Source organism: Musa acuminata, chromosome BXJ2-4 (assembly GCF_036884655.1).
Source record: "Musa acuminata AAA Group cultivar baxijiao chromosome BXJ2-4, Cavendish_Baxijiao_AAA, whole genome shotgun sequence".
NCBI lineage: Eukaryota > Viridiplantae > Streptophyta > Magnoliopsida > Zingiberales > Musaceae > Musa > Musa acuminata.
Window position 1 is genome coordinate 29,130,900 of NC_088341.1, and position 23,842 is coordinate 29,154,741.

At 39.1% G+C, this 23,842-nt stretch overlaps 1 protein-coding gene across 7 annotated transcripts in view; it reads right to left on the reverse strand.

Moving 5' to 3' along the window:
* The window catches only part of LOC135610214 (protein MICRORCHIDIA 2-like), a 71,393-nt gene that overhangs the window by 43,483 nt on the left and 4,068 nt on the right, over nucleotides 1-23,842 (reverse strand). For all 7 annotated transcript variants that reach the window (XR_010486071.1, XM_065104431.1, XM_065104430.1 and 4 more), the window contains exons 5-11: nucleotides 23,536-23,625; nucleotides 21,098-21,173; nucleotides 20,117-20,195; nucleotides 19,901-20,029; nucleotides 7,050-7,148; nucleotides 3,693-3,794; nucleotides 3,465-3,614 (exon numbers count right to left, since the gene is read on the reverse strand). Coding sequence is in view for 6 of the 7 variants with exons in the window: in XM_065104431.1 (XP_064960503.1) it covers nucleotides 3,465-3,614; nucleotides 3,693-3,794; nucleotides 7,050-7,148; nucleotides 19,901-20,029; nucleotides 20,117-20,195; nucleotides 21,098-21,173; nucleotides 23,536-23,625 (725 nt within the window). In the remaining variant the exon portion in view is untranslated. The remainder of the gene's footprint in view (nucleotides 1-3,464; nucleotides 3,615-3,692; nucleotides 3,795-7,049; nucleotides 7,149-19,900; nucleotides 20,030-20,116; nucleotides 20,196-21,097; nucleotides 21,174-23,535; nucleotides 23,626-23,842) is intronic.

Below are 23,842 nucleotides of genomic sequence, written 5' to 3' on the forward strand. Positions count from 1 at the left end.
AAAATTCATCAAACTTCTATAGTGCTAGAATATCATAGAAAATTTGAACAATTGTCAAATCAAGCCAGAGACTGATCCGAACAACAACTGGTAGGAACATTTATCGAAGAACTCCAGATATCCGGTATGAAGTCAAAGCTCGCCAACCCCGCATTATGACAGCCGCAATCTCATTTGCACATTTGCATGAGGAAAAAATCAGTAGAGAGAATCGTCGAAACAGAAGTGACAATAAATAGATGATCAACAAGCCACCAGCCTCATCTATTCCTAGTCGAAACCCTAACACCTGAAGACTAACCCGAGAAGAACTCAAGGAAAGATCAAGGAAGGGTTTGTGCTGGCTCTATGATGAAAAGTGGAGTAAGGAGCATCGATGTAAACAAGAGCAACTTCTGATGATTCAACCAATTGAGGAGGAACCGAAAGTTGACAATGTGGATACTGATTATGAAGGTATGGATTCTGATGAAGATGTTGAACCTATCATACATACAGTGCATGCATTAGTCGGCTACTCTAACCCACAAACTATGAAAGTTGGAGAAACTTTGGAACATCAACCTGTTACAATTTTGATTAATACTGGTAGAACTAACAATTTTATAGACAGTAAGGTTGTTGACCGATTGACCTACCACATTGAAGGCTGTAATAAATTCGAAGTAAAGGTCGCTGATGGATGGATTTTAACTTGTGATAGCAAGTGTTCGAAGATAAAATTAATTATACAAGGCCAAGAGTTGCTTGTAGATTTCTTTTTGCTGCCCTTGGAAGACTTCGAAGTGGTGCTTGCAATTAAATGGCTATTAACCTTGGGTGATATTTCTTGGAATTTTTTTTAACTAATCATGAAGTTTTTTTATTAATGAAAAGCAAATGATCCTAAAGGGAAGACGTGGAAATAAGGTCACAACTACCACTGGCCATCGGATGGAGAGGGTTCTTCAAAAGACTGCAATGACTACTACACCGGAAAGTAGGCCTATTGCTTACACTATCAAGAAGTGGAAACCCTGCTTACTTGATCAACGGGTTGTGATGCGCCGCAGATATCCTGTGACTAAAGTGCTGAAAGAGAAGCTCCCAGAGTTTAATGTTGCTCAGCCTTGATGACAAGGCTGATTTAAAGGGGGAGGAATTGTTAGGATCCCTTTTATTTTATAAGCTTTGAATAATGTTTTATTGAGTTTGTCTAGTTCAGTAAGAGTCAGATAGGGGCTTATTTGAGATTTATTTATTAATTAGGAGTCCAAGTCCTGATGGACTCAGGGGTCAAACTCTATAAATATAGATGTATATGTTTCTTTTCATCTATCTACGAAATATTATTCCACCTTTTGGCAAACCCTAGGAGGTCGATCCCCTCGAACTGATGATCCCTTTTCTTTCTCTTCTTCTCTGATAAAACCCTAAGGTCTTATCACTCACCTACAACAATCTCTAGATTATCATGAACTAAATGTAAAACCGCATGGGCCTTGCACCTAAAAAGTAGTTGGTAAATGCACATTCAAGGGAGTGAAGTATATACTAACTGCTCCCATTTTGATCTATATCCAGTGGAGGGCCACTTTACATTATCTTGTTGTCACTTGTTTAAATCCCTAGTGTCCATGTCAAGTATACCTAAACACACTTCATTCATCAGATATACCAAGGGATTCCATTGTCAGAATTCTTTGTTTTGCTCGGGTCAGTAAGAAACGAGCGGTTCACACCAATCCAAGCATAGATTGGTATGCAAATCGTCCTCATCCCGCACGGCCCAATCCAACCCAATAGAAAAATGAAAAACACCTTGATTCTTCAACTAAGGCTCGCGAGGAGCATGGAACTAATGTCGCCGCCATTGCTATTTGCTGCCACCTATAGCAATGACTCAAGCCTGATGGGCTAACTAGCCTAAGGTTACATAAGATAAAACCTAAATGATTTCCAACCAAACGACTACATTAACCCTGATAAAATTCCACATTACAATTTATCACATTATAGAGCTAACTAGTCATCACAATGCATTAGCTCACAACGAGGGACTAATTAGAACCAACAACTGGACTTCATCTAAAAGTGTCAATATATACATGTAGTCAAGAAATATTACATTGTATTGCATAGAAAAAAAACATCATCATAAGTGGTGGATTCATTAAAGTAAAACTCTAAACCCCACATTTTACATTGTATTACTTCATCTAAATAATAACCCCTACAAAGTCCTTCGAGTTGGGCGATAGTACAACAAATCAATAACAAAAGTAGAAATTCTAACATTCACTAATATATACCTCAAAAGTCACCTCGAACACATGTGATTCATGACGATCAACCTATGTCATCACCACATTGATCCACCAATGGCATACAGTGTATCAACACACTATATCGTGAGATTAATTTCAGGATTAGGTCCGACAAACATATCATATTAATATACAGATACATAGAATCAAGGACCCCGATCCACCACTTGTGGTGGCTCGTTATTTGTTTTAGTGGTAGAATCAGGTATATCTACATATGTGATTACTTAATTCATTTGAATCTTAAAGTTTAAGTTATATACAAAAACAAAATAATTTAACAATTCAAATATATTTTTTGTAGATAATTCAGTACTAACGGAAGGACAATCCAGAACAGACCGAAATTGCGAACCTTATAAAAGGCTACTCCTCAAAGCCCGAAAAAGATATGTGGCACTATTCTTACCTAATTTACATTAGTTTTGCTCAAACTATGCTAAATGTATATTTATTTCTAACTTAAAAACCCTATCAAACTTATTTTTAAATTTTTTACGTATTTTCGAAGGGTTTTATGCCTATTTTAGGCGTATTGCTCGATACGCCCTGCCGTACCGCTCGATATGGTGTATCGTATCGTACTGAGAAAAGCTCGATACATCGGTACGATACGAGATTAAGAATATTGATTATGACCATTACCTCATCTACAAGAAGTTGAATCTTTCCTTTCGATTTGGCCAAAACCAAGGTTTGCAATACCACCTATTGCTCAATACAAATGGTAGTTACCAATCCAATAGTCGATCGACACATAAAGCAAGGTAAATTGAACGATATGCAAAATATAGGACTTAGTACTAGGCAGTATTTTTTTTTTTCTCTACCTTTCTTTTAGGCTTGTTTCAAAACTCAATAGACATCCCGACACATGGTATGCAGGTATGATGACTGGCTAGGACTACCATGGGTCCAATTGGTTAACATATACTAAGCAAAAATGGCTAAATGATAAGAAGTATCATAGAATAGTGACATCTGTGTCTACTTCATTTCTTTAGGCAATTTCCCGCTGGCCATGCAAGCATTAAAAAGAGAAAAGCACTTTCATAATTCTTGCAACAGAAAAGCATTTTTGAAATCAAGTAATGAATGAAAAAGAATTGTGGTAGATGAAAGAATAAAGATCTACACAGGACAAAAAGAATGACTTACATCTTCTGCATCGTTACAAACTTGAGGCTTATAAGTAATTGTTTTCATAAATTTCATCTCATCTGCAAGATTGACTTGCTCGACAGGCTTGCCTCGTAATATAATCTGGAAACTTGAAAACTTCCGTAGATAAAGAATGGAAGCATAAGCCTGCAGATATTCAATTCTGGTTAACATGTATATATGCAAAATATGTCCAACATACACAAGAATAACATGCACACTCACCCGCAGTGAATATTTAAGTGTATATGAAATATGACAATGTACAATTTCTTTGTTAGACCTTGAAAAGCCTCCACTGTAGGCTTGATCTCTCAGTAATATATCCTGCAATTAAATAGAGTTAAATAGTGAGAGCGTAGTGGGTGTATGACAATTACTAAAAGTATTTTCTGCTCACAAAAGAATATTTCATAAGAACAGTTGCAACATAATTTAATCATCTGAAATTCTGAGTGTTCTCCAATACTTCTAGATGCAAATCTTACTCGAAAAAATGAAAAATTGTAGTGCCGCAGACAGTAACGTTAACCACAGTGAATTCTTCAATAAATTATCAGATGGATTACAATACTGGTCATTAAGGACCTGTAATACTCAATCAACAACAAACCAGACCGGAGGAAAGGTAACTATCAAGTGTACACAGCATACTGGACAATAAGCTTATTGCCTGGCCTGAATCTTCTCACCCCTTTCCATCCTCTTCCCAATAGAGACCACTTGTTTATTTCCCTCTTTCACTCAAATCCTCTTAGAAATTTCTCAATCACTCCTCCTAACCTATAAATCTAAGCAAATTAAGATTCAAATTAAATGAGAATCATATAATTTTTCCAATCCAAGGAAAATCAAAAGATCAAATTCAAATTTGTGGTTATTTTTGTTAATTTAATATTTTTTCTTACATTGGTCTATCAGGCTCTAGTTATGCGTCCATTCCCACTCCTTCAGCAGAAGATTTGAAATAGAATCAAATGCTGCAAATTAAGGTCACCGCATTGAACAAGTGACATATAGATAAAAGCTACTTGCAGTTGCACAAATCCTTGAAATATTTTGGACATCCAAGTCAAAGCCCTACCTGAACAGTCATATATCATGTCATTCCTTTCTGTCAATCTTAAAAACTGAAGATATACACCTATGTAATGGGACCAAGGAGAGTGCCTATTTGACTCCTAGATTACTTGAGTTACATGTCCAATTAATTAAATTTTGATTTTTTTTTGGGAATTTAGTTCGAATATTTGTTTATTTTATGTTCAATAGTCACATATTCTTAGTTGGACTTTTATCTGTTAGGACCTGGATAAGACTTGAAGTCCTAAATAAAATAGTACTGATTAGATTTTGAGTTTTCTTTCTTCTCATCATGATGGTCAAGAACTATGCACTTTAGATGAATAATGTTTAGTATTTAGTCATGCTATTGAATTTGATTTAATGAAGGTATGAGTTCTTCAGACCTTATGGTCTATTTATTTCCTCCCCTCAAATTCTCCTCATATTCCCTCATTCTAACTACTAGGTCACTATATATACAGTCATCACACTGCGTTGATGGTAATGTACAGATCAAGATGTGTATTAGATGGAACCACAGTCTTTATGATCATGGTTTTAAAAACTGGTTAATACTGTTCACACCGACTGGTATTTACCAGTACAAACATGGACCAGTATAAACCATATGGCCTGGTACTTGTTGGTCTTTAATGTCTACAACTTTTCAGCTGATACCAGGTGGTACCGGTTGGTATACTGTCCGGTATGCCAGTATCACTACATCCAATAATTATCAAAATATGTCTAAGACCAAAGATTTAGAATCTTGCTAACAAAGCCATATGGGAGCTTCAATATAACTTATTCCATTGCTATTATCTAGATGGACCACCGCCACAGAGGCAATATAAAGCTAAAAAGAGGAATTATCATAATGCACCATATTATCACCAGCTTACTCCAAGGGACCATATGGCCCAACAACACCACTAAGGTCCATTTCCAAATGGTGGTGTCAACTTTGTATATAGCTTGGAGAAGGCACATCCCATCTTCAAATCCAGTATGCCAACTCTTGGAGGACTCCTACTTCGAGATGGGAAAAAAAATATTTTCAACTCAAGAAGAAGGTGACCAATTTGTACTCTCTCTTTAGGCACATCCTGTCTTGAAATCCAGTATGCCAGCTCTTGGAGGACTCCAATTTAGAGATGGGAGGAAAAATATTTTCAACTCAAGAAGAAGGTGACCGATTTTCCCTTAAAGAAGAAAAACCTAGGTAGGAGTGGTGCATGCTAGCATTCTATAACAAAACAAATAGAGATAAAGCGGCTGATCCCCATCATGATGGAGAATGGTTTAGCATTCATTAAGTAGTATATTATATAAGTCAAGTGATTTTAAGTCTGTAATCCAAAATATTAGAAACACGATTTAGATTACTTCTTAAAGGCATTACTTTTTGTGAGATCAAAAGATTCCAGTGGTTTTATTGTCAATGAAACTATCTTCTTTTACTAAAGCCAACTATGTCAGTATTCCAAATTCACTATTGAAGTCTATAACCCAAGAAAGTAAACACAATTTCAATTACTTCTATGGGGTTACTTTTTGTTATATCATCAGAAACACGCAATTTGTATCATTGAAAGTTTAAAGTTGAAACTATATAATCCCATCAAATTTAACTATGCAGGGGTTTTCAAATATACTAGAGATTTAAATATAAAGTGGCATTCATATTAAAGATTCAAATTTTACATTATAAGTACAATCTTCTTTTCTTTTGTCCAAATGGTAAGTGATACGGATGGGATTTGACCCTTGCTTTTAATAGTTTAAGGCACTATTAATAGTCAAAGCCTTAACCAGCTAAGCTAGCTGGCATCCTCGAGTAGAATTTGGAAGACTGACTAATTTGTAACTACTTCAAGTAGAATTTGAAAGATGCCTTTGCATGAAATGCAATTACAAAATCTTCATTTCAGTTTAGAAACTAATATTTTGCCTTAAGTATTAAATATTTTGCCACAAAAGCACAAAACCCAACACTTTTGTATTCTGTAAGAATTGCTTTGGGGTGTCAACAAGCGTGAGACCAGCACTTTGCCAACTTACAGGCCACAGTCTGAACATTCCTGGTATGCAGCATGGTTCTTGATCATATAAAAGCACATGTGAATTTACAAATTCTCCATAAATTGCAAGCCAAATATCAATTGCAGTATCAACTATAATGATTTTATGATCACGAATCAGTTGGTAGAAAGGCCCTTTAGAAGTTCCAGGTTATGGTTACTCTATCTTATCAAACATGTGATAGGCCACACTCCCCATGGCATCAAGAATAACCCATGCAAAAATTCAACATATCAGCAATGAGAGAATATGGTTACTGCCACAACTTTTGTACACAAACCCTTGTATCCAACATGGTAGAATGTTCGCTTATAGATAAAATATGGTAAAATAAATTGCGTCCTGTTTGATGCATGAATAACTTTTATAGCTCAATAAATAGTAAACTTTGCAACTTTCATTTATAGTTGATACATCAGCAAAAATATTAAGTACCTCCTCATCATCCTCAAAGTCCAATTCCAGGAGGCCATCATCATTCATCCACAAATTATAAATTAAAACTTTGGTTCCATGCAACCCGATATCCTCAAACTGAATCATCAAAAATAAATAAATGATTTATCCATGCAGTTCAAAATGTATGTTAATTCATTTTTGTGGCTAATGAAAAAGAAGCATGTAAAAAAATTGCTTTCCATTTAAAATGGAAATTGTGAACACAAATTAGACAAATCAATGTACCAGAAATATAACATATAATTATGACAATTCTTTTAACTACCAAACACTGCTTTTAAAAAAACTCACCACAGTTTTGCATTTTGCATACAGGTCTCAAATTCAAGAATAACAGAAAATAAAGATATCAACAGTGGCATACTCGAAGACATTTTCAAAATTCTGAAACTATACTGAACGAGTTTTATCCACAAAATACAAAAGATGGATAAACCGGATTGCTTGTCATACTTATTATACTAGGTACATACTGGATACACCAAAGTTCAAAGTTTCGATTACCAGACCTGCCAGTCCATAGCCGAACCAGTACAGGTCTAGAAAATTTCAGTGTACGGTATCTGTATTGTCGCAAACAAGTCTGTGCACAAGGTGTTCGATGTAATGTTTCTGTGTGTCCGTCTCTTCTAGTTTTATTCATACTTTGCATGACATGTAGAGGGCTTGTAGTAGGCTTGGTTTGGTTAGTTTTTGTGGACTTTTCAGTTGTGTACACGCAGGTCGTGTGTAGTCATCGCCCAGGGGCAAAACTACACAAAAACAGGCCATCCAAATAGCCATTTTGGGTGTTTTCAGGTCCGTGGTGTCACGGACTTAGTTGAAATTGCCTAAATCGTGAGGCACCCTTGCGACAAAGTCACAGACTTAGCTGGAGTTACCTAAGTCGTGAAGCACCCTTGCGCCAACTCCTCGGACTTAGCTAGGATTGCCTATATCATGAGGCGCCCTTGCGACATATGCGCTCGCAAAGGGTCAGCCTAGTTGCAACCTCGTACAGGTCCCGAAGGACCTGTAAAACAGAAAGTTGATTAATTTGAAAACGAGCGACGGACAAGTCTCGATGTCTCGCGAAGAGGGAAGCTTTTACAAACAATTCAGCGAACACCTTGAATGCAAGAGAAAAAAGAGAGGAAGGAAAAAACAAAGACTTTAGAAGGTAGAACGAACTGTTGTAAATCCACAAACAACTGCTCACCGGGTGTCGGGCGCGAAGGCAAATTCCCGTCAAGTTAACATGCGAACTTGTGAAGATTGTTCAATGCCCGACACTACCCGAAGCCTCATCCCCCCTGGTGCCACCCGAGGGGTTACAGGGTGTCGAGATGGCTGACGTTTTGCATGAGGCTGCGGTCTAAAAAAACAAGCTGTGGCACACGAAAACAGAGCCATTTTCGGGCAATTTGACCCGACGCGACGAGCGATCGCACTACAGCGTTGGGAACTGTCGTTGCTTATATTTTTCAAGCAAAAACACACAAAACCAAGGCAAAACATGCAGCCATATATTTGTACAAGCATGCAAAAGTGACGAACAATTCGTTGAACGAAGTTGTTGCGGGTGCGCAACGATCGTTCGTGACATTCTCCCCCACTTAAACTATCGACGCTTGTTGGTAGTTTTTGATGACTTCTTCTTCATGTTGTAGAGCATCTTCGGGCTCCCAACTGGCTTCGGTTCGGGGAAGCTTTTGCCACTTTACCAAGTACTCAGTCTGCTCAACTCCATTAGGTAGCTTTATCTTGCGATCCGCTAAAATGATTTCAACTCGCTTCTTGTAGGAGGCTCCGGTTGGGGGTAGTCGAGTTAGAACACTTCGGGAAGCATCTTGCGAATCTGTGTGGTAGGCTTTCAAGTTGCTGGCATGAAAAACATTGTGAATTTTGAGTCACGCCGGCAGCTGCAACTTGTAGGAGATGTTGCCCACCCTACTGATAATTGGAAAGGGCCCTTCATATTTGCATATCAATCCTTTTGTACTTTGTGCCTAAAGAATTGGAATGATGCTGGTTGAAGCTTCACCAACACCAAATCGCCGACTTTGAACTCCTATAGTCGCCTTCCCAAGTCTACCCACTTCTTCATATTTTTGGCTACTTTATCCAAGTAAGCCCGCGCAATATCTACATTTCAGTGTCATTCTTTTGTAATATGATATGCTGACGGACTACTCCTAGTATACCCGATAGCCAAGGTGTGAGGAGTCGATGGTTGTTGTCCTGTAATGATCTCGAAGGGGCTCTTGTTGGACGTAGAGCTCCACTACAAGCTGTAAGAGAATTGGGCTATGCCAACAGCTTCACCCAATCTCGTTGGTTGGCACTCACGTAGTGTCGAATATATTGCTCAAAGAGTGAGTTTATCCTTTCAATCTGGCCATCCGTCTGGGGGTGGAGGCTTGTGGAGAAGTATAACTTAAATCCCAAGAATTTAAATAGCTCGGTCCAGAATCGTCTCAAGAACCAAGCGTCTCGATCACTGATGATATTGTGCGGGACTCCCCAATACTTCACCACATTCTTCATCATCAGCTTGGCGGCCTCCTCTACTGAACATTGTAGGGGTGCAGCAATGAAAATTGCATACTTTGAAAATCGATCGACCACTACGAGTATCGATCCGAGTCCCTCTACTACCGGAAAGCTCGATATAAAGTCCAAGGAAATGCTCTCCCACGGCCTTTCTAGTATAAGCAATGACTCCAAAAGTCCCACTAGCTTCTGCTGCTCCACCTTATCTTATTGGCAAGTAAGGCACATTCGAGCATATTCCTCCACATCATTCCCCATCTTTGGCTAATAGAAAACCCTCTCCACGAGAGCCAATGTTCGGTGAATACCTGGATGTCCTGCCTAAAGGGAATCGTGACACTCTCTCAAAAGTTCACACCTCAAATTGTCCACTCGAGGAACATAAACCCTATACCCTTTTGTGTAGATAAGTCCCTCCTGGACCCAAAATCGTCGTGCCTTGCCTTCTTTGATTAGTTGCATCAGGGTTACTGCCTGAGAATCACTGTACAATCCATCCCTGATCTTGGAAAAGAAGTTGGAGTGCAGTTGACTTGCATGGCCTCCGCCCTCCAGTCGCAAGGCATTCACCCGCTCCACTTTTCGACTCAACGCATCAGCTACAATATTTGCTATTCCAGGCTTGTACTCCATTGCCATATCCAGGAAGTCCTATCATCGTGCTTGCTTTGGGGAGAGTTTCTTTTGAGTTTAGAAGTAACTCAAAGAGATGTTATCGGTCCTCAGTACAAATCGCGATCCGAGAAGGTAGTGTCGCCAAACTCGTAAACAATGGACCACTGTTGTCATCTCCATCTCGTGCACCGAATACCGTCACTCGGTTTCGTTGAGCTTGCGGCTCTCGTAGGCCACAGGGTGACCCTCCTGTATGAGTACTCCCCCAATAGCAAAGTTTGAAGCATCTATATGGACTTCGAAGGGCTCCCCATAGTCCGGCAATTTGAGCACCAGTTCTTCCAACACAACAGCCTTTAGATCTTGTAATGTCGCTCTGCATTTATCGAACCATCTCCAAGGCTGCTCCTTCAGCAACTCCGTCAGTGGAGCTATGCGCTTCGAATACCCAGCTATCAAGCGTCGATAGTAGTTGACGAAACCAAGTAAAGATCTCAGCTCCGGCACCTTCTTTGAAGTTCGCCATTCCGCAACAGCTTGCACTTTTGATTTGTCCATCCGAATGGAACCATCACCGATTCGATGTCCCAAAAATAAGATCTTCGCCTGAGCAAAGTAGCACTTCTCCCTTTTCATGAACAAAGTGTTCTTCCTGAGAACCTTGAAAATTGTCCGAAGGTGCTCGACATGCTCCTCGAGCGTTTGGCTGTAGACGACGATATCATCCAAGTAGACGACCACAAACTTATCCAAATACTTCTTAAATAGTTGGTTCATAAAAGTGCAGAATGTGGTCGGAGCGTTGGTTAAGCCGAAAGGCATCACCAAGAACTCAAACACTCCATACCTGGTCACGTATGTAGTCTTCGCTTCATTGCCTTCAGCAAAGCGTACCTGCCAATACCCCGACTAAAGGTCGAATTTAGAGAAATACTTTGCTTTGCCCAGATGGTCGAAAAGTCCGCGATGAGCGGGATGGGATACTTGTTCTTCACCATCACCTTGTTGAGGGCTCGATATTCGACGCATAGTCGGAGGCTCCCATCTTGTTTCTTTTGGAAGAGAACTGGAGCTCCGAATGGTGCTTTAGAACTACGAATAAGACTAACGCTTAGCAGTTCGTCTAATTGCTTTCTGAGTTCTGCCAACGCTAGAGGGGAATTGAGATAAGGTGGTCTTGTTAGAGGCTTCACTCCCAACTCCAGCTCAATATGATGATTCACGCCTCTACGTGGCAGTAGAGTTTTCGGCAACTTAGGTGGCATAACGTCTGTGAACTCCTTCAGAACGTTCGCCACCACAGCAAGTTCATGAATGGCCTCCCAATCAAGTGGCTCAAGCTTCACAACAGCCATGAAGGTTAATTCTCCTTTTCGTACCCCTTCCTTTAATTATAATATCGATATTTATTGGGGGGTCGTTACTTCCTCTCCGAGAGATGGGAACCACACAGGGGTCGTCACCTCCCATCAGACATAGGGAGTTCAGGAACGGCATTGGCACCAACTTCACCGCATGGCTTTGGCAAACTCATAAAAGATGAATGAGTATCACCTTCTCAAGTGATTTAACTTAGGAATGCACATTTGCTTGGATTGGTTCGTACCAGTACTTATTTAGCAGTTCTGGAATGAACCAAGATGCAGACCGCCTCTTTCCCTGTGATTCCTTTTTAAAATTCTGATGCTCAGTGCTTTGCACAAAGACTCTTCGACTTCTTGACTACTCCACTTCCCAACGATGCTTGCCCATGCTATGAGCCTCTAGTTTGTTACCCATCGCTTGCTTGCTGCCCACCACTCGTGGCTTACTACCACTAAAACTTCTGGTGCTTCTCTCCTTTGCATTCTCTTTTCTTGCTCCTCCCCACATCTGCTTTCATTTCTCTTCCTCTTCTCATTTTCCTCTGCTCCTCTTATTCTCCTTCTGCTCCTTTCCTCTTCCTCTTCTCCTTCATTTTCCTCATCCTCTTCTCCTTTTGCTCCTTTCCTCATCTTCCTTTTCCTCTTCCTCTTCTTCTCCTTCTGCTCCTTTCCTCATCTTCCTTTTCCTCTTCCTCTTCCTCTTCCTCTTTTCCTTATCATCATCATCATTGGAGGACTAAAAGATCACTTAGAAGAGCTCCATTGGAGGACTAAAAGATTTTGGAAGGTTTCCAATCAAAGTACCAAACAAGGCCTAAAATTTTGGTCTAGTGCCAATAGCGGTTCATGGTCACACCATACAAGTATGGTAAGAACTGTTATACTAAGACTTGGTACAGATACCACGTGACAAAGAGAAATAGGGAGGGAAAAAGGGGAGGAGGAGAAGGAAGACTGGTGGAGGGGATGGGGCAGCAGAGATGGAGAAAGAGGAGGCAGAGAAACCGGAGTATCAAATTAAGAGGAAGAGGAGGAGAAGATGAAGTAGGAGGCATACAAGAGGTGGAGGAGGAAGCTGTCACCCTTATGAGGTGAAAGAAGCAGTTGCTGTTGGGATGAGGTAGAAGAGGTATGTAGTACTAGTCATAGGTGCCCAGCGAGCCAATCACGTGAGTGATGACACGTGTGACTTGACACACAGTCTTTTTGCTTATTATATTTTGGTATTTATCACTTTATATTGCTTGTTATATATATATATATATATATATATATATATATATATATATATATATATATATATATATATATATATATATATATATATATATATATATTGTGATGTCCTTGGATCTGTGCAATGAGAATCAGATCATGATGAAATCATGATAATGAGACTGATTCACCTTTAAACACAGATCCTAAATAATCCCGGTCATAGGTTACTTGAGAGGGTAATCGAGATAACCGGATAGACTGGTGTGCTGTATATCCGTCCATATGATGGATGCAGTTGGTCTCATAGCTGCTCGTGTGAGGACACTAGAGATACAGTACATGTGCTCATTGGAGAATGAGTTCATTGATTGATCCGCTTACGGAATGCTGGATGGTTGATAATACCTTATTGCCAGACAGTAATTCCGTAGTCCCAATGGTGTATTTGGTCTTTAGACTTGAGACACCGAGGATGTCCTGTATGAGTGCTCCTTTCTTTGATACCAGATTTATAGGTTTGGATGTCTCAGATCTAGTACAACCGATCATCGAGAGTGACAGTTAACCTTACAAGGGCTATTGAGTGTCGATATAGGATCATCCACTCTCGGTGTCATGAGAGGAATGTCCCATGTATTCTTGCTCAGACAAATCCCTGGCCAGGGTCATTCGGATTCAGAGAGAAAGAGTTCTTCAGGAGAATCCGATTAGAGCGAGACTCGAGTAGAAACCGTATGGGTCTGACAGCACCATGCCCGATATACGGTATTTGGGATATTAGATTGATGAGAGACTATAGGTACGTGGTAACTGAGGACAGACAGGTTCAATGGATTGGATTCCCCTGTATCGTCTAGGGACTGCGACGTAGTGGCCTAGTACGTTCGCAGTCGATGAGTCGAGTGAATTATTATGGAGATAATAATTCACTGAGTCAGAAGGAGTTCTGATATGTATGACTCGCGGCCAGCTCGATATTGGGCCTAAAGGGTGACACACATATGGTTGGCGTTGTGATGAGTAGAGGTTCGGATATAAGATATCCGTCGGAGCCCCTATCTTATTGGATATCCAATAAGTCTCTAAATTATTGGATCCTATGAACGAGATCCAATAAAAGCCCATGAGAGATTATTGGATAGAGATCCATTAATCTAAGAGGCTTGGGTAGTTGGATGAAGATCCAATACCCAATAGGGGAGGATCCATTAGGGTTAAGTTGACAGGGGACCTCTATAAATAGGAGGGATTCAGTAGTTCATAGGCTAGAGCTTTTGCTTGTCTCTCATATTCTCCTCCCCCTCTCCACCTTAGAGCAGGCTTGGAGTTTTGAGGAGCGTCGTCGCAGCCCTGCTGTGTGGATCACTGCTAGAGAGGAGGGCGTTTGACCTCCTTCACCCTCTCCTAGAGATCTGCAAGGATTCAGGGATATACGATCTTCTTAGGTAACAATCTTTACTATATGCAGTTTTCTATTTCGCGGATTTTGTGCACTAATCTTCGCACGACGACGAACATCTCTTTGGGAATAGGGGATTTTGTTTTTTGTTCTTCCGCTGCATATATGATGTCGCCCCATAGATTTCCCAACAAGTAGGAGGCATACGATAGTAGAATAGTAGTAGCAAAATAGGAGGAAGAGGAGGAGAAGATAAAGTAGGAGGCATATGGAGGTGGAGGAAGCTACAACACCTGTGAGGAGGAAGAAGTGGCGGCTGATGCAATTAGGTGGAAGAAGTAGAGGTGGGGAGATACGAGACATGTGAAGGAGAGAGGGAGAGAGAGAGAAGAGTGTGGGAGGAAAAGAGAAAAAGGAAAAACAGAAATATGACAACTATTTTAAATAAAAATATAGATGTACTTGATCAATTACTTTATCCTTAGTGTTAGCAAGCTCTAGTCCTTAGGTCTCCAAGATAAGTAATTATTGGGATTTCTAACGGATGAATTTGGAAGTCCATTATTGATGGCATGAATTGTCATTAGAAATTTGAGGTGTCCAAAAATTGGCTAGACAGTATGATCATCTACAAGTAACTGCTTATGATTTGAACTAGCAATAGAAAGGCGCTGACACGTGTGGTTGTCTCTATGTGCTATTGCCCTTGGAATGACAATAGATTAGGTTGTATCTAGCATTGGGTGCCTATAATGATAATGCAGTTGACTGCATGGACTTGTCTGCTATTAACTATTTAGACTTAGGTGCTAGTTGTGCCATATGTATTAACATTTTGGGCATGACTTGAGTTCCTATATAGTGAATTGGTTAATGATCCCAAGTGATTCCTTATGCTATTCATTTTAAACATAGATGCTCTTAAACATAATTTACAACGACATAAAAGTGATTAGTGTTAAATTAATAATCTTTGTTGAGGGGTTACATTGCGTTATTCAAGTGTGCCAAGAGGTCTTCTTCATGAAACTCAATAAATTCAAGGGAAAGTCTTTACTTTTTATAAGATATATTCCTAATAATATATTTAAAATCAATCTAAGGAAAAAACCTTGGGAGTCAATTATCTAAAGGTTGTTTTTGTTCTACTTAATTTATTGGGTTGGTTAGAAAATTTTAGATGTAATAAGATTTGTGTTTATAACAGATTTTGGGACTTATAGGCCGTCATGAAATCTTTATTCAACTGTTGTACGTGTTTTATTAAGAAGAGACTTTCAGTGAGAACTTGTTATTGCATGTCCCCCACCTATGTTTGGCAGAGGTTAGGTAGCTGTCAGATGAGCTACACAATGGGGTCTCATCCGTGGCTCGAAAGCTTCTTATGGAGCTTTAGTTCTCTTTTACAAGATACATGATGCGAGTCTTTGATTATGTGTGGATTATTGTTTAAGAAGCTGACGGTGAAGAACAAGTATTATATCTGACACATTGCATACTCGTTCAACCAAGTACGCAAAGCGAGGTACTTCTCAAAACACAATGATATTGGTAGGCACAACTTGCTAAAGGTGATAAAGCGAACACTATCAGTGTGACCAAGTGTAGTGTTTGAGTTCTTGATGATGCTCTTCGACCATGTTTTGTACTCTAATGAACTAACTGTTAAAGGAGTATCTGGATATGTGGTCAACTATCTTGATGATATCTCATCTACACTTCAACTTTGAAGGAGTATGTTTTTTGAGAATCTTTAAGAGAATACTTTGTTCGTACAGAGGGAGAAGTGTTACCTTGCTTAGATAAAAATTCTATTCTTGGGTTATCGAGTTGATGAAGGATCAATTCAGATGGACAAATCAACAAAGCTGTTGAAGAAGCAACCTTGGCAATGGTTAGAGAAGTGTGAAGCCACATTCGAAGACCTCAAGGCTGTAGTTTCGAAAGAGCATGTACTTAAATTTTCATATTCCATTTGAAGTCTACACACATGCTTCAAATTTTGCTATCAAAGGAGTGTTGATGCGCCTATTAGAGCCACCTGGTGGCCTATGAGAGCTACAAGCTTTATGTTATATTTATAAATATCTCAACTCGACCACCCTTCCTTGAGTGTCTTATGAAAGGTGAGTTGAAGCTATCCTAGCAGATTGTAATACGAAGTCTACAAACGAAGCGGAGCAGATTGAATACTAGGTAAAGTGATGTAAGCCTCCCAGAGCTAAAGCAACTTGGGTGCTAGAAGTCACCCTTCGACATGAAGAAGTGATCGTTGAAGCCTACCAGCAACCATTGACAGATTAAGTTGGGGAGAATGTAACATATGGTGATCGTGTTCCCATAAAACCTTTATCATCGGATCGTTCAATACTCTTGTTTTCTTGTACAATAACTTTTTCTTGTGTTTTGCTTGGTTTTCAGTAGCTTTCCCTTGTTTTTTAAACCAGTTTATAAGGCTATGCAATGATCTATCGCCAAACAAGGCAAAAATGGGCTAGAACAGTCCTGTTTTTATGTGTTGTAACTTGATTTTTTCTCAAGCTAGTGACATAACCAAAATGTCAGCCATCTCAGCTCCTTGGAACCAATCGGGTGGCATAAGGCTAGATGGTGCTCTCGTGTAGTGCTGGGCTCCGGTTTGGAAGCACAAACTTGTATGCAAATCGTGTATAGGCTTACCAATAATTCCAACACTAGTTAATAGGTCGTTGTTGGATTGTGACTATCATTTTATTGTTTGAAGTCCTTGCCTTCCAAGTGTTTGCTAAATTCCACCAAGTCTATAGTTATTATGAGTGAGATGATGAGACTTGTCTATCGCTTATTTTTGAAGCTAATAAACTTCATATTTTGCAAGTCTTTCGGGTTGCATGAGGTTGTGTAGGATTGCACTTAGGTTGACCCTTTGTTGATATAATGATTTAGGCAATTCCATTAGGTCTATGACAATATGTCACCATCGCATGCTGCTGAGAGCGTTTTGGGTATGCTACCTTTGCCTCTCCTCTTTCTCTTCCATTGCCTCCCCTTCCTCTTTGCTTCTTTTTTCGATCATCTTCTTCCTTCTTCCTTTTGTACTTCTTCCTCCCCTCCTCGCCATCCCCCCAATCAGTTCCGAGCTCGTTTTGCCTAAGTCGTACGACACCTTGATATGTCCGTCTATAAAGGGTCAACCTCGTTGTAGCATCTTAGGGGCCTCTAAGGACCCCTTTCAAAAGAGAAGAAGATGAGTTAGAAGAAGCATTTAACTCAGGATTCCATTGGTAGACATTTTATCAAACACTTGATAGGTAATACTAATTGCAAATATAGACTTCGGAAGCTCTGAATAGTCGTGCGACAAAGGGTCTAAGGTGGTTCGCCACGACCAAAAGTATTAACAAGTGCCCACATGGCACTATTGTAGAACAAGACAACGATCTAGCCCTAGATAATACCCTAAAGGCCCATCCAGTCATGTGCCACCCAGGTAGTTCCACGGTGCTGTATTGGTTGACACTTTGTACCACTCTACGAAGCTAGAAAACACTCGAAATGGTTGTCTACATGGCCTATTTTTAGGTAGTTTTGCCCAAGGATTACAATACTAAATGATACTGCCTGTACTGAGTGGTATGCATCGGTCCGCTAGCAGATCGGTACGCAAAGTGTTCGCTATCAGGTAGTATCATTGATCTAGCCTCTTATCGGACAATACAGGGCTGTATCGGGTGGTGGTAACGGTCAACGAAGGGTTAAAGGTACTCTACCAAGGCGAAAGAAGGCTTGTTGTGGTAGAGAGATGACAAGAAGAAGCGGAATCTTGAATTGATAAGGTCAAGTCCCTGGTCGATCGACTGACGGAAGACACCAAAGACTCTGTACAACACCTGCAGGAAGTCATGGCAGAACTCACTTCCAAAGTGACAACGCTCATAAGGGCACTAAATGCGAGAGGGAGCAACACCCGTGTTGCGCAGCTACAAAACATGAGGACACTTGAGCCTCATTGCTATGGAGGTGCTAGGGACGCAAAGGAGCTCGAGAATTTCTTGTTTGACATGGAATAGTATTTTCGAGCTACAAGGCCCGATTATGAAGATACTAAAGTTTCAATAGGGACTATGTATCTGAATGAGGATGTAAAACTTTGGTGGCGAACTCGTTGGGAGGAGATCCAACAAGGTCTGTGTTGGGTGGACACATGGGAGGACTTGAAGCGGGAGTTGAGAACTTAGTTCCTACCCGAGAACACAGAGTTCATTGCATGGAGGAAGCTAAGACAACTTCGCCAAAGTACTTCCATTCAAGACTATGTGAAGCATTTTTTTGTACTGATGCTGGATATACAAGACATGTCCGAGAAGGATAAGCTGTTCAGCTTCCTTGATGGCCTGAAGTTATGGGCTCAACAAGAACTGCATCGAAGGAATGTCACCGATGTGATCGGGGCAATTGCGGTCGTAGAAAGGCTCACCGATTTTGTTTCCTCGGAGGACTAGGGGAAAAGGAAACAATCTTCAAGAAATCACCCTCCAAAATATTCTCGAGGGAAGGAGCCCGGGGGTGAGCAAAGGAAGAAGAGTTCCCACAAAGAGCCAAGCTCAAAAGGCAAGGCCTTAAAACCTGGCAGATGCTTCTTGTGCGAAGGGCCGTACATGGTGAGGGAGTGTCCATAGAAACACACTCAATGCCTTAACAACTTCAATCCATTCTCCCAAATCAGACAAGGGCAAGGCCGTCACCCTCAGTTCAAGTAATTCAGAATCCAGTAGCAACGATAAGGAGTTGCAAGGTCCTCGGATGGGAGTAATGCGTTTGTTGAATGCATTACGGGATCAAATGAGAGAGAACATGAAGGCAAAACCACAAAAAGCAGGGAGTAGCAAGCTGATATACGTGGACATTAAGCTCAATGGCCAAACAACTCGTGCAATGGACACGGGCGCTACCCACAATTATATTGTCGATCAAGTAGCAAAGCGACTTGGGTTGATTTTGGAGAAGAACCTAAGTTGGATGAAGGCGGTGAACTTGGAGGCATAGCGGATCTCCGGGCTAGCAAAGGGAGTCCCCATCAAGATCGGAACATGGAGTAGGAGCACAAACATGATGGCGGTGCCACTAGACGACTTCCAAGTGATTCTTGGAATGAAGTTTATGCATTGGTCACACAATTACTTATTTGGTCTCTTACACTTCTGGTAACTATTGTAGTTGTCCTTGAGGCTTAATTATTTTGAGCTACCTATAAGGTAAGTGCTTGTAATATTGTCTGCAATTGTTTATGAGTTTCAATTATTGATCCAGCTTTCTTTTATACAAGAAAATGTATCTTTCTTTTGGGTTGCCTATTCCAACAAGATTTAATAAGCTAAACAAAACATATATATCACCAGAAGAAGTGGTGCACATAATTTGAATTGTAACAACATGACCTATATGTGATCAATTGTGAAAAGAAAGTACAGATTTATATGAATCATGATAAATCAAAATGGTAGAGGGAAAAGGATTACAACATAGCATCAAATAGAACAAAATATTTTTCATATCAAGGATTTAGATGCTAACACGAAACCAAGTTTTGTAACCTATCAAATTGGTATAGTACCAATGTGTACCGGTGAATATGTACTGATCCAACTGGTATTTAAATCGTTGCTTCATAAAACACAATAGACAAAAAGCTAAACTAGGCCGACAAGACAATACCATACCTGCAGCAATAGTTCCTCCTTTGAAGAAAAGGGAGACCATTCTATAATAGTTTTCAAGCTACTGTCCCATTCATCCTGTGAATTGGAGCTTAACGGTATTATCTGACCATTAATTATTTGAAAATCAAGCTGCAAAAAAGACATGAAAAAAGTTCACAACTCAAACGAAACTAAACACTTCTAAGAATTGGAAGGATTGAAAAAGGATGATGTTACCATAGGGACAAAAATATCATCTTTCAATGTTCTTCTCAAGAATGTATAAGACAGCAGGCCAATGCTCAATGTTACACAACTTCAAAGACAACAAAAGTATGAGAATGTCCAAAATGACTCCACAGCACTAGTAATATGTAACAAGGGTAACAAGTTTCACAAAAGCAATAGATGGATGAAAATGACAATTATTTTCATTCATCAAATAATTTACTCGAGAAGAAGTAAAAACTAGAAGCCACTAGAACTAAATACGACAGGCATGCAAACAGAAAACATAAGAAGAAAAATATAAATTCTTGCAATTAGCATTTATAAGTTTGATTGGCAAAGTAAAAGTTAAGATGCGGGCAGCATATTTTAATTTGGAACTAGATGGATAAGCCCAAAAGTGCCAATTCCATTATGAAATTACATAATTAATATAAATTTCTATTAAATGACAGGGAAAAATGATTTTAAAAAAAGAAGCAAAAAAAAATTGTCAAAAGGTGGCCTTCTATCAAATTGGATCATATATGCCTTGAGCCAACTTTGACCTTCTCCAGCATAAAGCCAACAAGGCCAAACCCCTCATTCAAGCAATGTGGTACCATAGTCTCTATTGACTCTGTCTCTGAACATAACAGCTTGAAGATAATTTTGCAGTGCCACACCGGGTCCTCAAACCAATAGGAGAAAGGAAATTAACAGAATTGTTGTGCCAATGTGGAAACCCTAGGTAGTGTTGTGCTAGTGCCATTTACAATAAGTTAGCAAGCAGAGTTACTCTTGCAGAGCGAGCCTAGAGACCCGAAGTGCTAAAATCCCAAGGGAACCACCATAAGACACATTGCAAATTCTAGTAGAAAAAAATGTTATAACTCAACAAAGAAATCCTCTAAATCTTTCTTACAGAACTAAAATGAAGACATTTCATATATAATAAAATTTATCGACGATGATGTTAACATGGCCACTGACATCAAAGCAAAGACTTACCTTCCACGACTAGCACGACTGAATACAATTGCATCAGCACCTAATCTCATGGTACTTGTTTTGAAGCCATTTCCATCTGTAGAACAAACCACAACAATGAAAAAGCAAATAAAGTAGCATGTAAAGTATGATGTGAGTAACCTAAGTAAATATTCACAAACAAGGGTAACATCAAAAAGATCTAGATTCATATAACACGATTGCAGTGAACTAAGCATTCTTGGAATCCAAATTCAAAATATTATTTTGAATACCAAGATTAAAATAGAAGCAGCAATCACATCCAAAATGTATTCAGTGATATTATGATAACTAATATTTCTTAAAGAAAGTATCTGAAATGCATTGTAAATGGCATTCACCATTTAGCATCTTAAACTGGATGTTTTGAGAAAGAAGAATGACAAATATAACATGCAAGCAGAAGGGCACTTCACCAAGTCAAAGATAGCTGCCACATTATAAGTCAACAGATTTGTAGCTAAATTCTACTTAATTCCCTTTAGGGATTTTCCAAACATTCAGTGGATATGGAAAATTATTCTATTTCAAATTAAGGTGGCTGCCTTTCCGTACATAAGAAGCTTTGAAGCAAGATTCTCCAACTATGGCACCAGACCAGTTAAATAATTTAACAAAATTCAGCTCCTGATTTATATGGTTTTCAATCAACCAAATCAAAAGGCAGAAAGAATAAGTTGGAAAGCACCATTATAATTATCCTGAATCAATATATGTATATATGGAAAAAAAAAAAAGTTCCTAACCATAGTTCTATATACCTATCGTTTAACAATTTAGACCTAAAAATTCCTAATTTATTTCATTTTAATTTTATCTTTATTTTTATTAGAGAATAGGGTTGGAAAATATCTCAATGTTCATAAATTTCTCATACTTAAGCTCATGTTTGACTCAAGGGAATATGTTTGGCATTACACTGAATCAGACTCAAATAGGAACATAGTAATTGTTTCCTTGATAAGGGAAGCTTGTACATGATTCAGTTTGATTGTGTTCAGTCTAAAAAGCGATCGATCTGAAAGAAAATTGATACAATAGGGTTGGAAAAACTCCTAATTTATTTCATTTTAATTTTATCTTTATTTTTATTAGAGAATAGGGTAGGAAAATATCTCAATGTTCATAAATTTCTCATACTTAAGCTCATGTTTGACTCAAGGGAATATGTTTGGCATTACACTGAATCAGACTCAAATAGGAACATAGAAATTGTTTCCTTGATAAGGGAAGCTTGTACATGATTCAGTTTGATTGTGTTCAGTCTAACAAGCGATCGATCTGAAAGAAAATTGATACAATAGGGTTGGAAAAACTCCTAATTTATTTCATTTTAATTTTATCTTTATTTTTATTAGAGAATAGGGTTGGAAAATATCTAAATGTTCATAAATTTCTCATACTTAAGCTCATGTTTGACTCAAGGGAATATGTTTGGCATTACACTGAATCAGACTCAAATAGGAACATAGTAATTGTTTCCTTGATAAGGGAAGCTTGTACATGATTCAGTTTGATTGTGTTCAGTCTAACAAGCGATCGAACTGAAAGAAAATTGATAGAATATATCATGAGATGTAGATCAAATATATTTTATAGGTTAGAAAGCATAATTCTTTACAATTTGCATCATATATTTTCCTTTCCTCTTTCTTAGCAGTATGGACTAGCATTTACCTATTTAATGGTCAACAATTATGCAGACTATATGTAAATAAAAAGAATGACTAAAACTCTACACAAACAACCAAATGACTCACACATCCATCAATTCATCTAAAGATACTTACAAACCAGGGTTTTGAACAGGTCAGTACCAACGTACCAAGCTCTGCTCGGTATGGTACGTACCAGTATGTACCATCGGTACGCCAAGGCATATCAACAGTACATCCTAAAACCTTAAAAATACGTCCACCTATCACACTATGGCTTATCGATCGGTATGCCTCGGTAAAGGTCGAAATCCAGGGCAATACCAGTCAGTATGCCTCAGTACCGCCCGGTAGAGGGTGGTTCGCATGTCGGTATCCTCTCGGACCTGTACGTACCATCCGGTACACATCAAAATTGAGAACCCTGCTTACAACAAAAGAAACAATCTGTATGACATTGTTAAATTATTTAACTTAGAACCAAACGATTGACACATCCATCAATTCATCTAAAGATCGTTTAACAAGTAGTTAAAAACTAGTTAAATTAATCAACTTAGGTGTTCCATAAACACAGTTCAGTTGTTGACCAATAATGGGTTATCACAACAAGTCATTCTACAGCAATCACATCCTATTTAAAATTCTTATTAAAGGACAGTCTCATAGCATATTCTTCTGTAGCGAACTTCATGCATCATGATCATTAAATAGCTAAAGCATTATTGGCACCGCCAGTCAAAATAAGAAAGAGGTGATTACACTGGCCAATCGTTGTCTTCGACCTTTTTGATGAGAAACCAAGGCTCATGCATCGCCGTATACCTTCAGGGTCCATTCCCCCTCCATCATCTACAAAATTGCCCTTAGTGAATGTCACAAAACCAACAAACTATTTTGTACTTTTAAATTGTAAATCTTGCAGACAGGGAGCAACAATGGCCCAAAAAATAAAGTCGAAAAGAGTCATTTCCATATCGACTGTCAATTAGAGAACGCAAATTCACAACCAAAAGTTGAATGAATGCTAAAGTCTGTAAATATATTTACATAGGCATAAATTAACACT